This window comes from Folsomia candida, unplaced genomic scaffold (assembly GCF_002217175.1).
Source record: "Folsomia candida strain VU population unplaced genomic scaffold, ASM221717v1 Fcan01_Sc002, whole genome shotgun sequence".
NCBI classification, from domain to species: Eukaryota; Metazoa; Arthropoda; class Collembola; order Entomobryomorpha; family Isotomidae; genus Folsomia; species Folsomia candida.
The window spans coordinates 7,597,722-7,618,802 of NW_019091194.1; the positions used below are offsets into that span (position 1 = coordinate 7,597,722).

Sequence of the window (21,081 nt, forward strand, 5' to 3'; positions counted from 1 at the left end):
CACCAACGGGAAAAAAGAAGGGAAGGGAAAGTTGAGGGAGAAAAGTGCTCAGTTTCTCCTCGACTTTGGTCTGACGTCCACGCATTACAACACAACCACAAGTCTAACGTAGGCGTCTCCAATTGCCCCCGCATAAAGCAACTGCTTCTGTGCATAGGTTATTCCATTAATTAGAAACGCTATAAAACTTAATAATAAAATACATGTAGAACAAGTCCTAAAAAGCAAGCTGACGTATAAAAGTATTTAGAATAGTATTATTAAAGTGACAAAGTTTTTTTTATATTTTCTGAAAATTGCCGTCCATGACTGGATAAAAACTGAATCAGAAGCATAGAAATTCAATTAATAGGCACGCTTTTGTCCACTGATATGCATACATCCTCTGACACTGATCATCTGTAGTCGAGCCACCTTGAACTCTGCTCTCACATACGCGACAACTAAATATATTGTGAAATCATTTCCTCTCTTCATTAGCGTGGCATTTTTTTCAAAGTCAAGCTCACTACATATTGCAGTAGGAGTTACTCACTGATAACCCTTGGTTGACTCGACAATCTCTCTACTGAATGGTACATAAACTAAAACTAAAACTCCACGAATTTGTAAGTGTCTCACGATCCGTTTATTGCTAAAAATTGCAAAACAAATTAAGCACTTTGACTCAATAAGAGTTAACAACTCTATAAATCCGAAATAAAGAAAGTGAACAAATTAATTGTGCATTCGCTGCTTGTTGTTTGCAGTAAAGTGCAGTGATTCAACTTGTTGGGTTCTGTGATCCGGATTGTGTGAAAGGAAACATACCGTTGTCGGTGGTGCCTAGGGCGTGTTTTCCTTGTTGAATGTTAGCAGATGATGAAATGAATTGAATGATGAAGTCAATTAAGGAGTTGGGGATTATCCTCTTCATTATTGGATCAGGTAAGGCCAAGAAATCAAAGAAACGCTAAAGTGAAAAGGCTAACAAAGAGGAGAAAAGAACAGACCATGCTCCTCACAAGTCTCTGTCAGCATATATACGCTTTCGTTAATCAAAAGGCTCTAGGGAAATCCCGTAGATGTTCATTTTCTCCTTTGTTTCTGAAAAAAGTGGGCGGAAGGGGGGGATATGGAAACCTTGATTTTTTTGTAAAATATCCACAACGATTTTTACAGGAAAGTTACCGTAATGTAGGCAAGGTTGTATCGCTCACCTATGTAGGAATCTGTATTTGGTTGTGGTTGCTGGGCGAGTGAATGAAATAAAAATTGGCCACTTGGACAGAGTAGCAAAAGTGGTGGTTACAGGGCTTTGGAAGAAGAGGGAGTGGATTTTTGACTGAGGAGATCCAAGTCCCGATAGAATTCCAACAAGTGAAGGGAGTGAGCCAAGAGATTCCTGATAAAATATGAATTTGATGGATCTCTCCTTTTACGGCCGTCCTTATAATAGACCTGTTCTCGGCCTTTTCGACCACTTATCTCCTCTAACACGCCAAGCAAGGAGCGGGTAGCAGCCCATCAAATTCATATCCTCAACCACTGCACATACTGATATTAGTCCTTCTACGACTAACTGTGCCTACTTACCTCTCTCTCTCCCACCTGAATACTTAATGCATAACTAATGGAATCAAATCCCCGAGAAAATTCACAGAATTCGTCTCACCCACTTACTCTCCTTACCTACAATCCTTATTCAAAAAGGGCTTAATTGCATTGCGGAATTGGATAAGATCAGATGATTTTTAAATTGCTTCCTTCATCTTGAAAGAGCAAAAGATTACTTCAAGTGAAAAAGAACGTGCGTAAAAAAGGGCTCCGTCCATCAAAGTTCTGTTGTCAGCCCTATTTACGTACATACGTTCTAGAATTTCTCTACCATATAGATTCAAAAAACTACAATATGCTAACAACTCATGCTGCATTGCATAGTAAAACATATTAAGACTGTGATTTTTTCTTACTTAGTATAACAAACTATTTGCATAGGAGAGGATATTTATGTAAATATATAAGCAGAGTGAATAAAGTCCTGGTCCATGCTTAGATATTATACATACGTGCGTATATACGTAATTCTTAGACGTTGAGAATATTTAACAAGTCTAGTTTAAAGTTTGAGGACTTTATCCCGCAAAACCTTTACTGGGCTGGCTGCATTTGCAAATAGAAAATATTTACATACAAACTGCCAGCCCAGCTTTTGGTGTAAACTCCTTTCTTCCTTTATTCAGTTTGGTTGATAATAATAACCCAGCAAAGCACACGCACTCTGTACTTTGCACCACCGTGTTAAATCCGTTTTGTGGTTTGTTTGTGGAATTCTCGCTGCCTCCGCCTTTGTTTTGTGAGTATCGAAAGTGGTGAAAGTGTTTGGACTAATTAAACAGCGGGAGGAGGAGAAGGGGTGTCAAGAATGCATGCGAGTTTTAAAGAAGGATTGCAATAATTCAGTCAGGAATTTAAACTTTGCCACGCACATAATGTGCTCCACCAAACCAAAAATGTTATTAGCATGTCATCAATATCAATCATTTGGAGAAAGTGGGCTGAATTTACATACACACATTTTAAAAGGAAACGTGCTATATGGATTCTTCTGGCTGTTCATTCCCATGCTATAGAATTTAATTGCATTATTTTGTTTTGCGAGGATATATTATAAACTGCAAAGTTTCATATACACACAGTTTCAACATTTATTTGACCGGTTAAAAAAACTGAATCGTTCGCTGTTGGGACTGTGCTTTTTACCAGAGTCAAAATTGGGCTGAGACGAATGAAGAAGAAAATGTGTCGGGTGCCAGGGGCATTTTAATCCCTTGCCTCGCCCTGTCGTCTTCTTTTACTCGTTTGGCTTGTTGTGTCAGCCCTTTGAAACCTCGTTTTGTATTTTCTTTGTTGTCTAACTGCGAAAATTTGCAAAGTTCACAAAGTTGAAGCCAGTTGAGTTGACACTTCAGAGGGAAAGAGGACGAGAAGAAAGCAAAGTTTATTTCCGGAGAATGCACTAAAGTCTTTGGTCAGATCAAAGAGTGTACAATTTAAAGGATTTAAATTATTTATGAGCGGATAAATGAAGGCTATAATCAAACAGCCAGTTGCAGTAGTAGAAAAGCGGGTGTATCACATTCCTTCCAAAAATTCAGGGAAATTTAATTAGATATTTGTAACTGTATAACCAACACTGAAATAATTGTTTTATTATCAATTTTATGATTATGATCAGTTTATCGCTTGATAATTTTGGAACATTTTGCGTACGGCCAATAAACCACACACAATTTTAGTATTTATTGCACCATATAAACACAAATTCATGCAGATATATACACACACAAGAAATACCATGTACATAATACGTGTTCTAGATATGTATACATTTGTGCATGCAATGGTTCTTCATGCATCATCTTTTTATTGCATCATAACAATTCCTCGTAAAATTTATTATCAGTGACAACAAATATTACACACATATTTATTCTTCCCTTCCAATACGCATGCAACGCTGGAACAACCATTTGAAGCGAGAAGAGAAATATTATGTATGATCAAGGTTTACGAATATACATACATCTACAGTGTCGCAAGTGCCTTTCACTGAAGCCTATTTAATATGTCAATGAATTTCAATGAAATACGAAAAGGGAGAAACGTAATTTAATTAAAACTTGTATCTTCTTTTTGTATTTTGCAGTCGTGGGGAAGCTTCGTCTATCAAGGTATGTTTTTCTTATTGAACGTATATAATGAGTGTTCTGTTGTGTATTTTATTTTGTATATAATAGTTATTCAGGTAAGTAAATGTCCTGTAAAGTTTACAATTATGTAGTTTCACAATAATGGTTAGTTAATAAGTATGCAAACTATAGATATATACAGAAAACTGTAGAAATGTCCACTTGACGCGCATTAATAGAAACAATTTTCCAACAGAGTGATGGTCCCCCCGTTTAAGATGAAGAATGAAAATGCTACCCTCGAGTGGTAAGTTGGTAAAGTTTTCTTATCATATTGCACAAAACTAATAATAATGACATGACACACGGGACCTTCTCTAATCCAATAATAAGAATGAAACAAACGACCATATGTAGTTGCAGATATGTTCTCCTTCCTGCTATTATTATTATTGAACTGTGTACGCCTTGCTGACTTATGAAATGGCATGAATGGACATAAAGAGGGGAGTTGACCTGGTAGGTGAATACTGGCCTTTCACATGATATCTTATTGACTAACGAAATCAAACATGTGGCCAAGATCCGAAACACGTACACTTTTCTGTACTTCGAAAATAACGCTTTATCATGTCCATTCATTAGCGACTAAAATTAGCTCCCTGTCGATGTCCTCAAATTATACTACGAGATAGGATGAGATGTCTAATTATTTTTGTCATATGCATTTATATGAGCGCTACTAGTGGATCAAAAAGTTCCTAAAATACAGACTTATCCAATTCGCAATATTACAAGTCATTGATCAAGTACTAACAAGTATAATTAATTTGTGCAATCTATAACACACTTTCGTTTGCTTTATTTCAGTCCATTCGAGCTAGGAACGGACAGACTTTATGCTATCAAGTGGTACAAAGATAACGAAGAATTTTTCAGATATGTTCCTCGCTATAGGCCTCCCATACACACTCATCACCTGGCAGGCGTCTCAGTTTCCGTAAGTCACACAATTATTAAAGTCTTGAAATTCACGCAATTACGCATGTCTACAATACATTAAGACGTTTCAAAGAGTCGTGTGTAAAAAATCCTAGGTCCAATATGAATATGCAAAGCTTTGTTGATGTGCTTTTGCTCAAAATGATTTCCAACATGATTTATGGTCTTATACTCTGGTTGAACTTGGTGAAAGTACAAAGGGTGAAAGTGCAAACTTTTTAAGGCGAGTGATAAAGAATTTCTAACCTGCTGCATCCAACACTATGTACTTTCGGGTGCATTGAATTCTGGTTGTCACACTGTTTACGTGGTAGATATTTTTTAAATTATGTAAAGTAGTTGCAAATAGGAGTGGCATGGATATTATTGAGATCTACTAGAGTACATGCATATCTATCTAAACATGTATGTCTGCATCCACGAAGGGGATAAAATTTGATGAAAGCGAGGAAGGGAATCCAGCCCAAATTATAAATTAAACCCCGCACCGTTGACAAGTTGGTTATCGATTGTCACAAATCATTAGATGAAGTGTGGGAAGCCGGGATGGTGAGCTGGGTATTTTCGCCGTCTTCGTTCTTTCATTAAGTGCGTCCTCCCTCTCTCTTCCTCGCACCCGTCAAACACGAGGCTGGATCCCACACCAGAGTCAATGAGAAAAGGGCACGGATTCCACGACGAGGACGATATTCATGTACAAGAGCTAAAAGAAAGAAACTGATTGGGGAGGAGAAGGCGTCGACGTGAAAGTGGTGAATTCCTGGAGAGGAATCTCCATAGGAGTCAAAGCATAGTTTTGGACACGAAGGGTTTCGCCACTTTCACTTTCAAAGTTTTTGGAAGAAACGGAGCACGTGCGACTGTCACCCAAACCGAACTGGGAGGAAGCAAGGGCAAGTAAAGCCCAGCTTGATTCTTGCGCTTTAATAAAAATTAATAAGATTTACCCTCCAGTTACATTACAAGTAGGTACACGCTGGCAGAGTTTACTTACTTTGCTAAGTTGTGAGTGCAACTAAACTTGTCTCCATCTCTTTGACAGGGAATTAGCCTCAAAGTTTTCTAGTCTGACTGGATCGTGCTCACTCACTCAGGGAGAGAGCGAGAGTCGGGCGGTCGGTTGGTTGGTTGTTAGTTAACTAATACAATTTCAAGTCTTTAAACACTTGGAATTAAATATTGAGCAAAATAAACAGAAAAAGTAAACACAGCGCTGAAACTTGTGATCGAGTCACATACAAATATGCTCAAAAATGTTTGGTTGTAATGTGCGTTGCAGAATTGTGGATGGTTTACTTAAAATATTTGAGACTCCGAAGGGAAAAAGTGGGCAGCAGCAGTTGTTAAATCTTACCTGAACTTCTCACGTCCTTCATTTTTACAAGTTTTGGGATATTTTCTTATTTATTCAGTCTAATTTTTATATGGAATAGGCTTTGCTCATTTGGTTGTCATTGCATATATGTACACATTACAAGTTACATATGAAACGCTATTTACGTACATACTTGTTACATCAGGTGTGGTTTAGTATCATGAAGGCTCTTCTAGTTTAAATTAACCCTTTGCTTGGTGTCCAACTTATTTGGTCAAATATCTCAGGTTTTATTTCGTCGTTGTACAGATTTAGCATTTGTGAATAAGCTTGAGCAGTTCAATAATAATATTTCATTGTTCTCTCATTTCCACCCACTCGCACACTCGCACTCTGCATTTTTCGAAGGAAATTATTCCATAGAAAAAAAAATTCAGATTACAACTGGTGCGAAACCGACTGTTGGATATATTTTAATCTGTAATATCTGCATACATGAGCCATATCAAAATGAATGAACCACTTGAGGACCACCATACTCGGTACACAAACTTAGCCTTTAATCATAATAATTGTATGCGAGACTTTTATGAAATAGGAAAATCCTCTACAAACGACTAGAATCACTACACACACACAATATCTAACGATACGACGAAAATTCTCATTACCCGAAACCGAGAAATTCTGATGAGAATATGCGAAATGGAGAATAAAAAGTCTCAACTTTTTTTCCACCACACTTGAGTTTACTTCATGCGTGGTTGTCTTTATATAATTTTTAGTCGTGCTTGCTGGTTATATTTCAATGAACGTAATGCGACGAAGTTGTAATTGAGATGATATTTTGTGGATGCAATTTGGCATAAATTAATTTGAAATCTGTGTATGTATCTATTTAACTGTTAATAATGTAATATTTGGTTTTATTAACATACATTAGATTCGAAGTTATGAAAGTTTTGTAAAATTATTTAAATGCATCAGTTGGTTTATTAAATGTAATGTGTGAAGTCATTTTAAAAACCTGGCTCTATTTTCTCATGACCTCGTCAACCTTACCTTCTGAAGTATAGATGCAATGATTTAAGAAAAATACGTCATAATTATTGAATTTTCTCCCAATTTGGAAGAAATAAGTTGTTTCATGGAGCATAAATGCCACCCGGTTCAACCACTTGTGTCAACTTATGTATGCCCGTCAGTTGGAAAACATGATGCACTCGGGCTTGTGATCCATTCATCCCATTTAATCTCACATGGCTTAAATTGCATTCCATTTTCTCCTTGGTGGCTGTGGTCATCCTCGTAAAACCTTTATTTACCTCCCTTCTAATGCAGCTATAAACCCCTAGAATTACGTGGCTAAGTTTCATTTAATGGATTATGTAAATCATGCATTTTGAGATTAAAATGTGCAATAAAATGATTTCGATATTACTTGTTTCATATTTAATGAGATTTTGTACAAGTGAACTGATTCGTCCTTTTAGTGAATTATGGTGAAAGTGCGGTATTGACATTTTCACGTATACAATACTTTGCCAGGCTACCTCAATTTTTTCTTACAAATACAACAAAGCGGATTTTATTCGTCCGCATATACCTACCCGCCCGCATTTCTGTACTCTGTCTGTCTGTATCCTTATTCCTTCCGTATGGATGAAAATAAGGGTTTTTACATTTTTTGGTAAATTTCTCCATTCAAGTGAGCTGGATTCTATTTCCATAAGCACACAAGCGCTACTACCACCACCACATTTCGACCACCACCACCACCAGACCGACTCCCACAGGGTTTACCGAATTCAATGGAGAATCATGAGATTTTCGATGAGCTTCAACAGATTTCAGATTGAACATTGAACCTGCTCGTTTATTTTTTTCCCTTTTACTACTTAGCTCTGGTCCATCTATAAATGCCCATACACACAGACACACTTGTACATGTGGCGTATATGTATAGAGCACAATGAGCACTGGTGAATAGTTGAGCTTGTGTTAAAGTTAATGGAGTGAATAATAATAATACCAACATTGGATGCATTTACATTTTGCCACATGATTTTATATTTTACGTATTAAAATTTTGTGAAATCATAACCTGAAAAGATTGAGTCTGAATGAAACTCAATCTTTGGGTCGTTGGAGGGATTTTCTACTTTCTTTTCCTTCTCCAATCGAGGGCGAGAAAAAGTGAAAGCAGTTTATGCTCCAAGCTAATGGTTTGTTTGGTTGAGTTTAGTTTGTACCTCTCTTGCACACACACGAGGCACCTACATCGCAGGCACAGGAATCCGAGAAAGGAAGAAGAAGATGCACAATAAATGGTCGCAATCCACAGACACACACAATCATGCGAGTGGGATGACTACCACTAACTCAGGCTGGAGAAAGCGGTAGGGAGAGGAAGGAATGTTTCCAGCCAGTCACCCAGTTGACTGGCACATACATCTTTGTCAGAAAAGATTAAAATTGTGATTTGAACTTGTAAAGCAAAGCGAAGCAAAGTACTTATGCATGCATACACGGCTAAAAAAAGTAGAGTGTTACGTAATTTTTGAAGCTCCTCGTTTGGTCTGTAAACATGAGCTTCTATGCCCAATAATGCAGACAAAGGACTTATTTATATTACACACAAGTGCATATTGCTCGCTTGAACTAATATTGCAAAACAGTGTGCATTTTGCACATTTGCAAATATACAAAAATAGATTACTGATGTATTCAAAAGACTCCTTGTCTGTGTTACAACAAACACATTACAAAATCACCCTTTTGATAGGGGTAGACGGAGCAAGGAAGCATGCATACATTAACCCACGCAAAATATTTCCGTCGCTTTAAATTTTACGCAACAGATTTAGGCCACTTCCAGACAGAAAACACGTTCTAGCTCTGTTGAGGAATGGCTTGTTGCAAAATGTTGGACACGAGAAAGTGTAAGCATGTGAGGATGAACATTGCAACAAATCTGGATAACCAAGCCAACGAAAGAAGACAATGTTCACAATCTAGCTTCGCCGTTCTGAACCTGGTAGAAAGGAATGTGAATCACATGGTTGTATTATTTTGGAAAGTGGATGGAAAGCAGGAAGGGAAAAGCTTTAACCACAAACTGGAAGAAGAAGCACATGCAGCAGACATTGGAAAGCAAGCGATATATTCATCCACCACGAAACCAAACCACCACCAGGAGTACTACATACTTTCTCTCTCTGCAAGTTGGCATCACAAGAAGTACATCACATAAGTACCTATACTCGAATGAACCTCCAAACCAAACCAAACCAGGTGTACTTCACTTTCACTCGTTAAATTGCACTTGGGCCAGTAACAGGGTGTCCATGTTCGATCAAAACGTGGTTAAAATATTTCTTTCTCAAAGTTATTGGGCGGTCGGTGGGATGATTCAATTGCATCCCAGAAATTTCCGCACTTGGCGGAAGGAGGAACCAACGTGCATACGTGTGAACACAATTTTGTACATCTCTGCATATGTGCGTACGAATACGTCTCTTAAAAATCACAATGTTCCTGTTTGAGAACCCTAACCTCTGCTTGTTCCAGAGAAATTTTTGCCTTGTTAGACATCCCCCCAGAAACGAGACCATTATCACGATTGAGTTGGGCGGGCTGTTAGGGTCATGAAAAAAATGGTGAAATGGAATTGAACTGACCCGTCAAAAGCACGACAATATTCCGCCTTATCTCCTTGCGCTGGCTTTTTGTCTCTCTCTTTCTCTCTCTCCTCTAACCACTGTAATGACTCGTGCGTCTTCGTTCCCCCCTTTGTGGCCCTGTTGCTTTCTTTTCTCGCATGCAATTGGAACTCTCGCAGGAATTGGGCTCCATTTTGAATGACCTGATTAAGGTTAAATTCTGATGTCGTGGTGCTTGGGAAATTAACCTCGTTAGAAGTTCAGAGTTGGTTTCACCCACACAAACACGTATGCATATGTACGATCGAGTAGACATACCGTTGTCTTGCCTCACCTGAATGAATCCATTCCAAGTTCACATCATTTATCTGTTCGTATAGTTGTCACCTAAAGTGGAAGAATAGGTGAAAGCTGGTGTACTAAACTTTTGAGTGGAGGGTATGCATGTAGTAATATGAGTTGATTCCGCAGGAAAGTTAACCATTTTTACAACTCTGCAATGCCTTCTGAGATTGGTTTGCATTTTATATTGGATTCGGAATCTGATGCGGAAGGAAGAGGAATCATTTATTGGAATGAATTTGAACTGAAAAAAAACCTTAACAGCGAACGATACGAAATCTTATTTAGACTATATTATGGGGTTGAAAAGTTTAAGGTGAATGTGGCAAAGTCATTTTGTCAAACGAATAATATATCAAAGATGTACATGCATACTTAGATATGTACGGATAATAAATATTCGTACATAAGTGTGTATCTAGATCTTGCAAATTCGACATGTAGTATTATATTATTTAGAGTTTTGAAACATGTTTCTTGTCCAGGTATTAATCAGTAGTATCGTGTGCCATTTGTCCAAACGCGCTAGGGATCCAAAAAAGAATTAGCCAAATCTGCCCTTCGCCGTTTTCTTTTGCCCGATAGATTACATAAATATAGCAGAACTCTGCCGGATTGTTAGTTATGCAAATTTGAAAACCCAATCCGACTCTGTCTTCAAAAGTTGTTGACATGAATTGAGGTAAGTGGATCAGTGCGGATTCTTGATTCTTATGTTCCTTTGGTTTATCCAATCCATTTTACCAAGACTGCTGTACTTTCCACTTTTACAGCTCTACTGTACTGGCAAATTCTATCAACTCTGAACTCCTATAAATCGTACTGGTAGTTACTGTATATAATGCTGATAAGAGCTTTCGTATATCACACAAAAGTAGGCATCCAGTCAATAATTGAGGCTTTTCAGTTCAAAATTTTAAAATATAAATAAACTTGAAATACATATATTTACTTACCTCAAGTTATTTTCCATTATTCGAAAGAAGTTTGTAAAAATGCTTTACAATTTTGTATTCTAAAATAAGAAACCTGAAATGTGAAGGAAATGAAATTCTTGCCGTAGTGTATAAAAAGAGGAGAATATCACACAGAAATTCGGGTTTTCACATGGGTTTCTGCTCATTTTTCTCTCATCTACCGTAATCCATAATGCATACGAAGCCATCAAATAAATATCAAGAAGGGTCATAAACTCATCTTTAAATGGAGTGCTAGCTACCACACTGGACGGCGCCTACATATGTATGTACATACATAAATATATATACACACACCGCTGCAATCCAACAGTTTATGCTCAATAGTCGACCTAAACTCACTCACTAACAAACTAAATGTTTTCACTCTTAAATTTTAAATGGATAACTAGCCCAGTTTGTGTATAGCTACTTACACGCATTGATATTTATGTGTCCGGTGCAGTGATGCTGCTTAATGTATAATAAATATAACAAATATCGATTTGGGAATTTGTAATCTTACTCTTCACAAGTGCAGTGGTTAATAATTTAACATGGATTTAGGAATGATTGTGAACCTTGAACTATGTAATTACTGTACAATTTTTTAAGTAAAATATCTACCACATGCATATATCGGGTTAAGGAGAAATCTGACACTACAGCATGTGCATACCTACATATGCACATACGAGACATAGGTGTCTGAGGAGACGATACATATAGGAAGAACTGTCTTGATAAGTGACCAACTGGGCGTCCCATTGGCCACTTATTCACGAAATCCTCGGCGGAGAAAGGTAATGGGCGTCGGGGGACGTGGTCGCAGTAGTGATCGTGGGATGTGTCATGTAGTAACGGGGTGAGTGAGTGGAAAGTAACCCAAGACAAGATGCTACCTTGTAGCTGCAGATTACATTCCATTTCATGATGGGGAATGTTCACGGAAAATGTGTTAAAAATTAAATATACAACTCCTTTCACATTTCACCTCTCAGCTCGGAACAGAAAAAGTGCATTAACAATTTTTATCCATGTGCCACTGTACACGTAATCAATGTGCAGGACTCGAGCAGTTCAACTCGTTCAAATGTCGTTACCAACATTGCGATCTCAATCCACATCAATCTTTTAAATTGGTCCAGAGCATCATAAAATGAAGTTTTTTTGTCTCCTTGTGTAACCACGCACAAAAAACTTGTTGTGTGCAGAGTATATCGACCAAGCTATTCAAACCTTAAATTGAATTTGTTTTATGCAGCAGGTGAAGAAACAATATAAAACCGTTTTTTTGCATGTGTACAGATGGAGGGCTCTGACCAGAAATTCGTTACCTTGCGTCACCTAGATTTACGATCGACAGGAACATATCGATGTGAGGTGTCTGCAGAAGGTGAGAAAATCTTACATCGGACGGTTGACATAAGTTTTTGGCCAATAATTCATTCAAAAATTGATTCAATTTTTATAAATATGTAGGACCCTCATTTGCGTCAGTTTCGGGAGAAGGAAAAATGACGGTTATCCGTAAGTTTTTAAACCTACTGAAACTAGTTTTAAGTTAACAAGACAACACAAATGCATGTACAAAGAAGAGGTATGTTGAGCTCGGAACGTGTGTGGTGTCGCTCCTTAATTTGCAATGTTTCTAACCAACCAGTAAGTTAAACCAGAGATTTGAATGCATGTAGAGCATGCACGGTCTGTGCAGAAGACCATAACAATTTAGAATAGGAAAGTGTTCATTATTCCGAGGTGGGGTGGAGATGATGAGACAATTAACGTGAGGTGAGGTTTAAGGCTAATGTTTTTCCTCCTACTTTTGCTAGATTTACCGGAGCATGGACCTCAGATAACGGGAAAGATTCAGGAAGAGTATGAAAACGGAGATAATCTAGTTTTAAACTGCTCCTCCGCAAAATCCTTCCCACCCGCTAGATTGTCCTGGTTCATCAACGACCAAATGGTAATTAAACCCATACTTACTTATTTTTCCATCTCACGTCTTCTTTGTCTTCTTCAACGTACTCTCGGAATGCGGAAATGTTTTTTTTTGCAACTTTATACAAAAAATGACTGAAACATTTATCTTGACAAATCTTAAAGACAAAAATAATCTTGCAATAACTTTTAAGGTGGAGAAAGGTGTAGAACAACTGAAGCCGAAGAGGGCAAATGTTCCCCTAACCCAATTGGGAATGCAATCCACCATGTCCACCCTAAATGGTAAAATATGCGTATGATCATTGTCCAAAATATGATACAAATTTACATACAACAAAAATAATCTGTATTCCATGACAAAAGTGTCGTTAGAGCCTTCACACTTTTCCGAGGATGGGGAAGCCAAGGTCCGCTGTCTTGCTACAATTTCAACACTTTTCTGGCAGGATGGGGATGAACGAATTGTGGGTAGTTCAAGAAAATTACCTGATTTGCGATCCATCAATCTTTCGCCTGTTTTCCAAGGTATGTTTTTACGTTATTCCTTATGAAAAATTATTCGTTGCATGCCTAGTTGTTATATATTTATCTACATGCATCGTTTCATTATTGTACACGCCCTCAGATGATCGGGAAGCTTCTTTACTTGGTAAGTAGTTCTTATTTGCCTGAAATATATACATAGTTATTTAAATCACCATCCCAAATAAATATGTAGTTATCCTGTAAATTATGACTAATTAATTTGTTTCAGTTCGTGGAGGTGTCTCAAAATTGACGATATGTCCACTCCTCCAACTTTTGACTATCATCTGCATCTGCACAACTTACCTGCTCTCATAGCACCCATATCCATGTTTGTATGCCACAGAAATAGCAAACTCTATAAGTCATCATGATAAATCCTCATACATAAATACCTACATATTCAGGTTAAATCAATATAGAAAGCCATAGGGTATTATCAAGTAAGTAAATATTAATACTTTTATGTAGTTCTTATCTAACTGGTACTACATATACATATACATACATAATGTGTCGATAGAGTTAATATAGTTGTTGTAGATTATACTGTAGAATTTAAAAATAGTAGCAAGGTTGTTGGGCTGTATACAAGAAATGTGCATGCATGTATGATGTATAAAGCACACAAAGTCACTGTTTAAACCCAACCTTGTTACATAAAATTAGAGCGTCGTGAAACAGAAGACGAGGGAAAGAACTACTTAGTCCTTAGTCCAACTTTTAGAGGTTAACTTATTTGAACGAGAAGAGAAAGAAATCCCAAAAATTGAAATGTTTTCATTTTTCTCCATCATCAACTCACTTCCACCGATTTTCTACCTATCTACTTATGTACTTCTCGGCTGCACTCACTTTATACTTTACTCACTCAACTACCACCAACCATTCCATTATGAATTCAGCCTTTAAACTCTTATGAATTATTGATGAGCGGAGCAGAGCCAGAGAGAGAGGAGGGGAGTGGACGGTTAGATGGATAAACTGGTGAAAGCAAAAAAAAAGAGAGAAAGAGAAATGAAATAAAGACATGGTTTTATTGTTAGTTTCAAAATGCCCCACTGGATTTTTTTTTCATTTCGCGATAAAATATCAATTAAACCTAAAAACCTACTTTTGAAATTCTTTAAATTGAAATTGAAATAAGTGTGTTATCAGAAAATGTGTCACTGTAATTTGTGTTATTTGAATGCGTATATTATGTATAATGTTTTAAGAAAATTTAGTTATTTACAACCTCACATTTTTCACACAAATATGTATGTAACTTTGCACATTCATATTGTTGGATAGCAAAATAATGTATGTGAACGTTATAAGGTCAGATAATATTGCGTTAAATGTTTAGAATTCGCAATTACGTGATAAACAATATACTTATGAAATTGAGCTGAACGGATTACATAAAATAAATGAATTTTCTGTTAATTTACGAGTGCTCATGTAACACACTTACGCGACTGAGAAAATCTGCATCCATTTATTTAATCCTGCATCCAATTCATCAATGCAATCATGTGTAAAATTGAAATGTGCATGTTCCATCACAATCCCTTTCCCTACATTTCAGCTTCTGTGGTTTCACTATCTTCCACTACTCATTCATTCCAGGTTTATTAGTTGTCTCTCAAAAAGCTGGTAAATCCGTAAAGATTAAACATCCACAAAATACCTTCATTATATCATCTTCACAGATATTTATAATTTTTCGAGTGGATAATAATAGAAAATAAGGTATTTTCCGCCGAGTTACCTCTTCTTAGAAAATATCAATGACGCAAACGGGGCTCATGGTACATACACCATTCCCAAAATAATATGGCATGTCAAGAGTGAGAACAAGCAAGCTTCACAACGACTCAGCACCATCCATGCCTGTTAAATACCGTAGGTTACGCAGTGTCCAGTCCAGTGGGTGTGCATGCGTTAATACTTCATCTAAGCTGTAGTTGATGTGGGCGGATTACTCGGATATTTTCAATTCAATTGACTTGGTGAAAACAAACCCACTTGGAATACATTTCTGCCTTTATTACGTACTGACATGTGCTTGTGCTGGAGAGTTGATGTGATGATAAGGTGATGAAAGGGTGCTTCCCACCATTTCCCCATACCTACTTGACATTTGTTTGCCCAAGCGTCCAGAGAATAGCTTCACTGCAAATGACACACAGCAAATAATGCTTTGACAATGTGTGACATGGTGGATCGGAACTTCCGTCCAACTTGAGTTGACATCCATTCTATTCAAAACAGGTAAATAAATGGGCCAAAGCATAAATCAACAAGATTGAACCACTTTATAAATCGTTGCATATCTACTTTTATTCATATACGAACGAACTTTAGGAGCCCGTGCCGTGTCTAGATTAGGACTTTGTAATCGACTTCATGATTAGCAGCAGTTTACTTATGTACAAGTGTCCAATGTGTTCAATGCAGACATATCAATAAATTTTGAAACAGAAACTTTTAAATATAATTAATGGACTGACAATTTGCAACTTGTACTCATAATCTCATCGATCTAGAACAGAACATGTGTATTCACATATTTCCATGTGTATGTATGGTGTAAATACAAGATGCTTGGTATAATTTCATTTTTTACAAGTACCAATAGTCTGATGTCTATGTCTTTGCTCAAGGACTCGGTCTGTTCGTTTTATATAATATGCAAACTGTCATCATTTCAACATTTACATAATATGTAGTTTTGACTCGTCTGGTGTAAAGCAGAACGAATAATTCTTCAACTGAAAGTCAAGGGCGCAAATCAAAGTAATTTATTCAATCAACGCAGTGACCTCCTCCTGCCTGCCTCATTTTACGGATCCTATTATTATGCCACAACACAAGTCTGCATTACAAAAACTGACAAATGCTGACATTCAGCATAAAATATTGTCATGAAGTCTTTTGAAATTTTACTAAGTTCATTTCTAACTTTTAACTTATTTAGCTTTTACTCTGTGCGTAAGTTAAAAAGTGAAATACATTAGTTTTCAATAAGAACGTAGACAGACTAAATTCAAACCGATTGCACTTTTTCGTAGATGGAAGTAAAGCTGAAAAGCAGCTTATTCAACATTTGCTCAACGATTTGGAACCTCAAGAACGACCTGTTGAAAATCACAATGATACCGTCACGGTCACAATTGGTCTCTATATTTTGAGGATAGACGAAGTGGTACACATGTAATTTAACTTACATGCGTCATACACAGAATTATTTTACCTAACATTTAATATTTACTAAGGTTGCCGATATGCACCATGTCGATTTAACAGCATGGCTAAATCTGGTATATATCAGTAATAATTAGAATTTAAAATACCAATTTGAGAACTTATTTAATAGGCGAGTACTAATTTCAGGGATGGCAGGCACATAACTTACGCTGGGAACCTTCAGAATTCGAAAACATTGATAGCCTAAGACTTGACCCTTATAAAATTTGGATTCCTGACATTTACAGCTATACTCAGTATGCAAGGCTCAATTCTTTTCTAAAAAATCATTAACTTTATTTAAATTGTATCCCTTGCAGTATAGGTATTGACAAAGATCCGTTTCACAAAACTAATGTCGTCGTAAAAAATACCGGAAAGGTGCGATACATTCCACCCGCCCAGATAACAAATCCTTGTCATTTAAACGGAAGCAGTTATCCGTTTGAGAAATTAAGATGCGCAATCAAGTTTGGCTCTTGGACTTGGGACGGAAGCCATGTAAGTAAATTAGTGAATACAAATTAGTCCAAAGTGACAAAAGTGTAATGGGTATTTAAAGTCTGATTGATAAAGGTTGATCTCCAGTTGGAGTATAATGCAAGTAGTGCGGACATAAACTCCATTGTCCAATCGCCAGAGTGGAACGTTCTTGGTTGTTCAATATATAAATCTTAATGCATCATTTGTTTGAATATTGTTTGTCACGATAATAATCGTCATATTATCTCAGAATGTCCTGCAATCCGAACGGAACAATATTATTCCTGTTGCACTGCGCCTTATCTGGATGTCCAGTTTGTATTGCTACTACAACGGCGTGGCCAAGCAATTTTGGACGAGGCAAAATCTTTCAGTTATTTCGCCTTAGGATTGCTCTTTATGAGCTGTTTATTGGCCCCCTCAAGTGCTTTCACAATTATTCTGGGTACTCAATTCTGCATTTTTTCATTAATGTTATTCAACGTATATTTTAACTGAACCTAAAATACTTGCATATTATTACATATTTGAGCAGTATTGCTCTCAATGTTACTCAGCATTCATTGTTCGATGAGATTCGACCCAAAGTTGGGAAGCACAGAACCCACAGATCTTGGTAAAATAAATTCATATTGCAATGAAAGCCGTCCGGAGTGAAACGTTATCTGATATTTATCTGTAAATATCATAAAATTTTATGATTTTGTAGCAAAATATTTTGTGAGACTGTCGTATCTGGGATTTCTAATTCTATTCACAAACATTATTTCATATCATATTTATTATAAAACAGGATCTCTCCCTTTAAAGGTGATTATATGAAATGTGGCATATTTTTTTTATTGCAATTAATATTAATATCAATTTGTTTTTAATTTAAGGTGAAACAGATGTTAGATAAACGTCCTCAAGTCGGATCACTTCGAATCCGATTATCACCTGAAAATCTGTCTCAATCGGACATCCAGCACAATTACAACGACTTACAAGAACTCACGTTGGCCGACAATCGACCAAAAATATACCAGCAACCCAGAGATTTTGGCGAATGGCAACAATTTGCTTTGTTAGCACACAAATTTTTATTTGTTATTTGGACTCTAGTTCTAATTATTTTTGATTTCTCTGCCTTTCCAACATACGAAACTTGAAATAAAAAGTAACATTTATTCAAGGTGAACCCCACAATTAATTTTGCAAGTGATTGAGAGGTATGGCATCTGACTTTAAGTATAAAAATTTTTATGTATGACATAAACCTTCAGACAGAGTAAACTTTCAACTCGTCAGATAGTACATATTCCAACAAATGTCAATAATTTTTGACATAATTGTACATTAACAAAGGAGCTGTGACAATTCGTTGGTCGTCCATCAATACATATACGCATATTAAGCCTGCAAACTACCCAAACTACTCTGTCCGTTCCATACCATCAGGAGAAAGCATGGCAAATCAATTTTCTCCTCGTTTCTTCGTTGACATTACAACTTATCCGTTTAAATTGCAGTTAAACTGTTTATTTCCAAGTCCATCCATCCGTCCACTCAAGCAACCAATAACCAACCATGACATACGCCAGTGTACAAACAAGCCTGACGGTATTAGACGACATATACGTAGGTATATATCGACCTCTGGATAAACAAAGGATTTTCACTCGCCTTTATCTCTCGCTTTCTCCCTGCTTACCTACATATTTGGCTCTGCTAAAACCTCTACGAGTACAAGTGAAGGCTATCCAGTGTCCACCCGGTTACTTTCCTGCTCACTGGGTGTTGTGTGCAGTGTAAACAAATGGAAATAAAAAATTCATGATCGCCAAACTGAGCACAAAGGAAGGGAGGAAAAGTTGACTCGATGGGTGGACATCAGAATTCACAGGGATGTATAGTCAATGTCTCTTTCGTCATACCGGACCCTGTTTGATCTACACTTAACGGGAACGAAAGTGGAAATAGTGAAATAGTGGGGGCAAATAATGTGACGACATTATCCCGTTTCGAAAACTCTGTAAAAGAAAAATTGTTCATCTAAGTATTTATGGAATACATTAAATGCATTAAATATGGCTGGCATCCTTAGTTTATACTTTCATACGATACATATTTCTCTCCTCAAACAATGCATTATTATTTTTTAGTTTCATTGTATGTAAGCTTCCACATGAATACGAGTTTCGAAGAAAACGGGAACATACATGCAGTAGCGAAGAGACCAAGAAGTTATTCTTTCCCTTGCGAAAAATAAAAACAAGAACATGAAGACTTCATAGTTCATACGGAGTGGAAGGAGGGCGTTTTATTCTTCCCATGTTTTTCCGTATTCTTCTTATAGTTTTTCGTTATAATTATAACTACCTGTTGGTAAAAGAAAGTTACTCATGTTCCTTATCTTTTAAATAATTAATCGTCACACGAAAGTCAATTTTAACTACTGTTCTTGTGCGAGTACAGTTAAGATGAGTTTTCCAAAATCTCACTATTGCCTTATTATAAGTACACTTGTATCCATTTGACTGAATTCAATTTATTTGCACTGGCAATTTTAAAATAGCCATGCGCATAATGATGAACATTCCATTCTAACGACTGTGCATTCTACGCATTTATTTGCTCCGTTGATTGCAAGAAGTGCAAACGGAAATGTACCGATAATGACAGATCACATTGTGATCATCACAATAAGAGATTGGACAAAGAGGAGAATCACTACAGGAATATGTGCATACACATAACGTGACTCGTAACGGGTGAGGAAAAAGTGAAAGAAGGTGTGGCTGCTGGGAAAAGGTGAGACAGAATAGATTTCTGAGATGGACGGATATTAAGCAAATCCTCTTATGCTTTTGTTGTATTGTGTAGTCAAGTCAAGTCTCAAGAGGAAAGATTGGGTGTGATATGCTCTTCCCTCTCTCGAAATGAAACTGAAAGCACCACTTCTAAATACCTGATAACAGATAATGGTCTCGATAATCCTTTCTTTCTTAAAATCACCAACTCAAATGATAATGCGAGTCGCGCACGATGGCAAAAATGGTTTCTTTCTTTTACTTATTTGGGACAGCATAAAACTTTTCCATCATTCTACTACACAGCACGACATTTCTAATTCCAAGAGTAGGAAAAGTAGGGTAAAAAAGCAGAGAAAATATTACAATAAGTAAGTCAAGCTGGGAAGAATTCTATAATTTTAAACTTTTTCCTGTAATTTTCTATTTGGCTGTATTGATTAAAGTGGGTTACCCAAACATATCTAATCCTAAGATAATTATGTATACGCTTATAAGTTTGTGTACATCTACGCTACGTCATTTGAACAACATGAACGCAATAGTACATACATACATAAGCATTCATCTATGCGGTTACGGTCAACCGAGGAAAGGAGATCGCAAAAAAATCCTATTATTTTTTTACCTAAAATTTCACTACTGAATTGCAACCACTAAATATATCAAGTCGAGAACAAGTGCTCCATACCACTACACACATCTTGTAAATAAATCCAGTTGTTAATCTAGATCCGTCAGGACAAAGTAACAAACGTTTGCTGTGCCTTCTTCACTTCACTTACTGACTTTTTACTTTCACCATGTCGCAGGCATATGCAGCATCGTGGTAGGAGAAGAGCGAGCTCAATGGCAGAGAAATAAGTTGTCCGTCGCTTTCCTCGCAGACAGTTTGTGCTCCACGACGACGAAGGCGAAGGCCAGAGGAGGAAAAGAGAGAGAGTTGTGAGCCCACCGAGACATTGTCCCCGAAGGAGAGGAGGAAACCTGTTACTAAAATGAGATCCTGAGAATCCTGACATCTTGACGGACGCGAGAGAGAGAAACTGTTGAGCTTTGGAGAGGACTTGCTCCATTTCTTCATCTCATCTCCCCACCAGGAAACCCCATCAAATCAACCGGATAACCCCCACTTCTCACCTCACTTACTTATTT

At 37.0% G+C, this 21,081-nt stretch overlaps 2 protein-coding genes across 4 annotated transcripts; both read left to right on the forward strand.

The window, feature by feature from the left end:
• Positions 1-14,852, forward strand: LOC110844026. The gene is made up of 11 exons (XM_022090120.2): positions 1-927; positions 3,689-3,713; positions 3,928-3,978; positions 4,542-4,671; positions 12,257-12,344; positions 12,431-12,478; positions 12,781-12,917; positions 13,087-13,177; positions 13,259-13,420; positions 13,521-13,544; positions 13,650-14,852. The coding sequence occupies exons 1-11, from the start codon at positions 876-878 to the stop codon at positions 13,736-13,738; spliced, it is 897 nt and encodes a 298-aa protein (XP_021945812.2). The 5' UTR covers positions 1-875; the 3' UTR covers positions 13,739-14,852.
• A 1,296-nt stretch (positions 14,853-16,148) lies between these two features.
• LOC110844736 (acetylcholine receptor subunit alpha-type acr-7) lies at positions 16,149-18,314 on the forward strand. Of its 3 annotated transcripts, none has more exons than XM_035848717.1 (10): positions 16,149-16,396; positions 16,477-16,610; positions 16,681-16,725; positions 16,799-16,908; positions 16,972-17,152; positions 17,240-17,306; positions 17,385-17,579; positions 17,670-17,750; positions 17,844-17,944; positions 18,016-18,314. In XM_035848717.1, exons 1-10 carry the CDS (start codon positions 16,330-16,332, stop codon positions 18,283-18,285), a joined length of 1,251 nt encoding a protein of 416 aa, XP_035704610.1. In that variant the 5' UTR covers positions 16,149-16,329; the 3' UTR covers positions 18,286-18,314. The 3 variants fall into 3 exon arrangements, with proteins under 3 accessions (XP_035704610.1, XP_021946704.1, XP_035704611.1); XM_022091012.2 differs by having other exon boundaries at positions 16,152-16,396; positions 17,228-17,306; XM_035848718.1 differs by having other exon boundaries at positions 16,155-16,392; positions 17,228-17,306.
• The last annotated feature ends 2,767 nt before the right edge of the window (positions 18,315-21,081 follow it).

What these genes read in the sequence shown, in the direction of transcription:
- LOC110844026 (XM_022090120.2), top strand. Translation starts at nt 876, where the DNA reads ATGATGAAGTCAATTAAGGAGTTGGGGATTATCCTCTTCATTATTGGA. An exon ending in CCTCTTCATTATTGGATCAG is followed by an intron (nt 928 to 3,688) that starts GTAAGGCCAAGA and finishes TGTATTTTGCAG; the next exon opens with TCGTGGGGAAGCTTCGTCTA. An exon ending in TGGCAGGCGTCTCAGTTTCC is followed by an intron (nt 4,672 to 12,256) that starts GTAAGTCACACA and finishes GCATGTGTACAG; the next exon opens with ATGGAGGGCTCTGACCAGAA.
- LOC110844736 (XM_022091012.2), top strand. Translation starts at nt 16,330, where the DNA reads ATGAAGTCTTTTGAAATTTTACTAAGTTCATTTCTAACTTTTAACTTA. An exon ending in ATTTAGCTTTTACTCTGTGC is followed by an intron (nt 16,397 to 16,476) that starts GTAAGTTAAAAA and finishes ACTTTTTCGTAG; the next exon opens with ATGGAAGTAAAGCTGAAAAG. An exon ending in GGACTTGGGACGGAAGCCAT is followed by an intron (nt 17,153 to 17,227) that starts GTAAGTAAATTA and finishes TGATTGATAAAG; the next exon opens with GTTGATCTCCAGTTGGAGTA.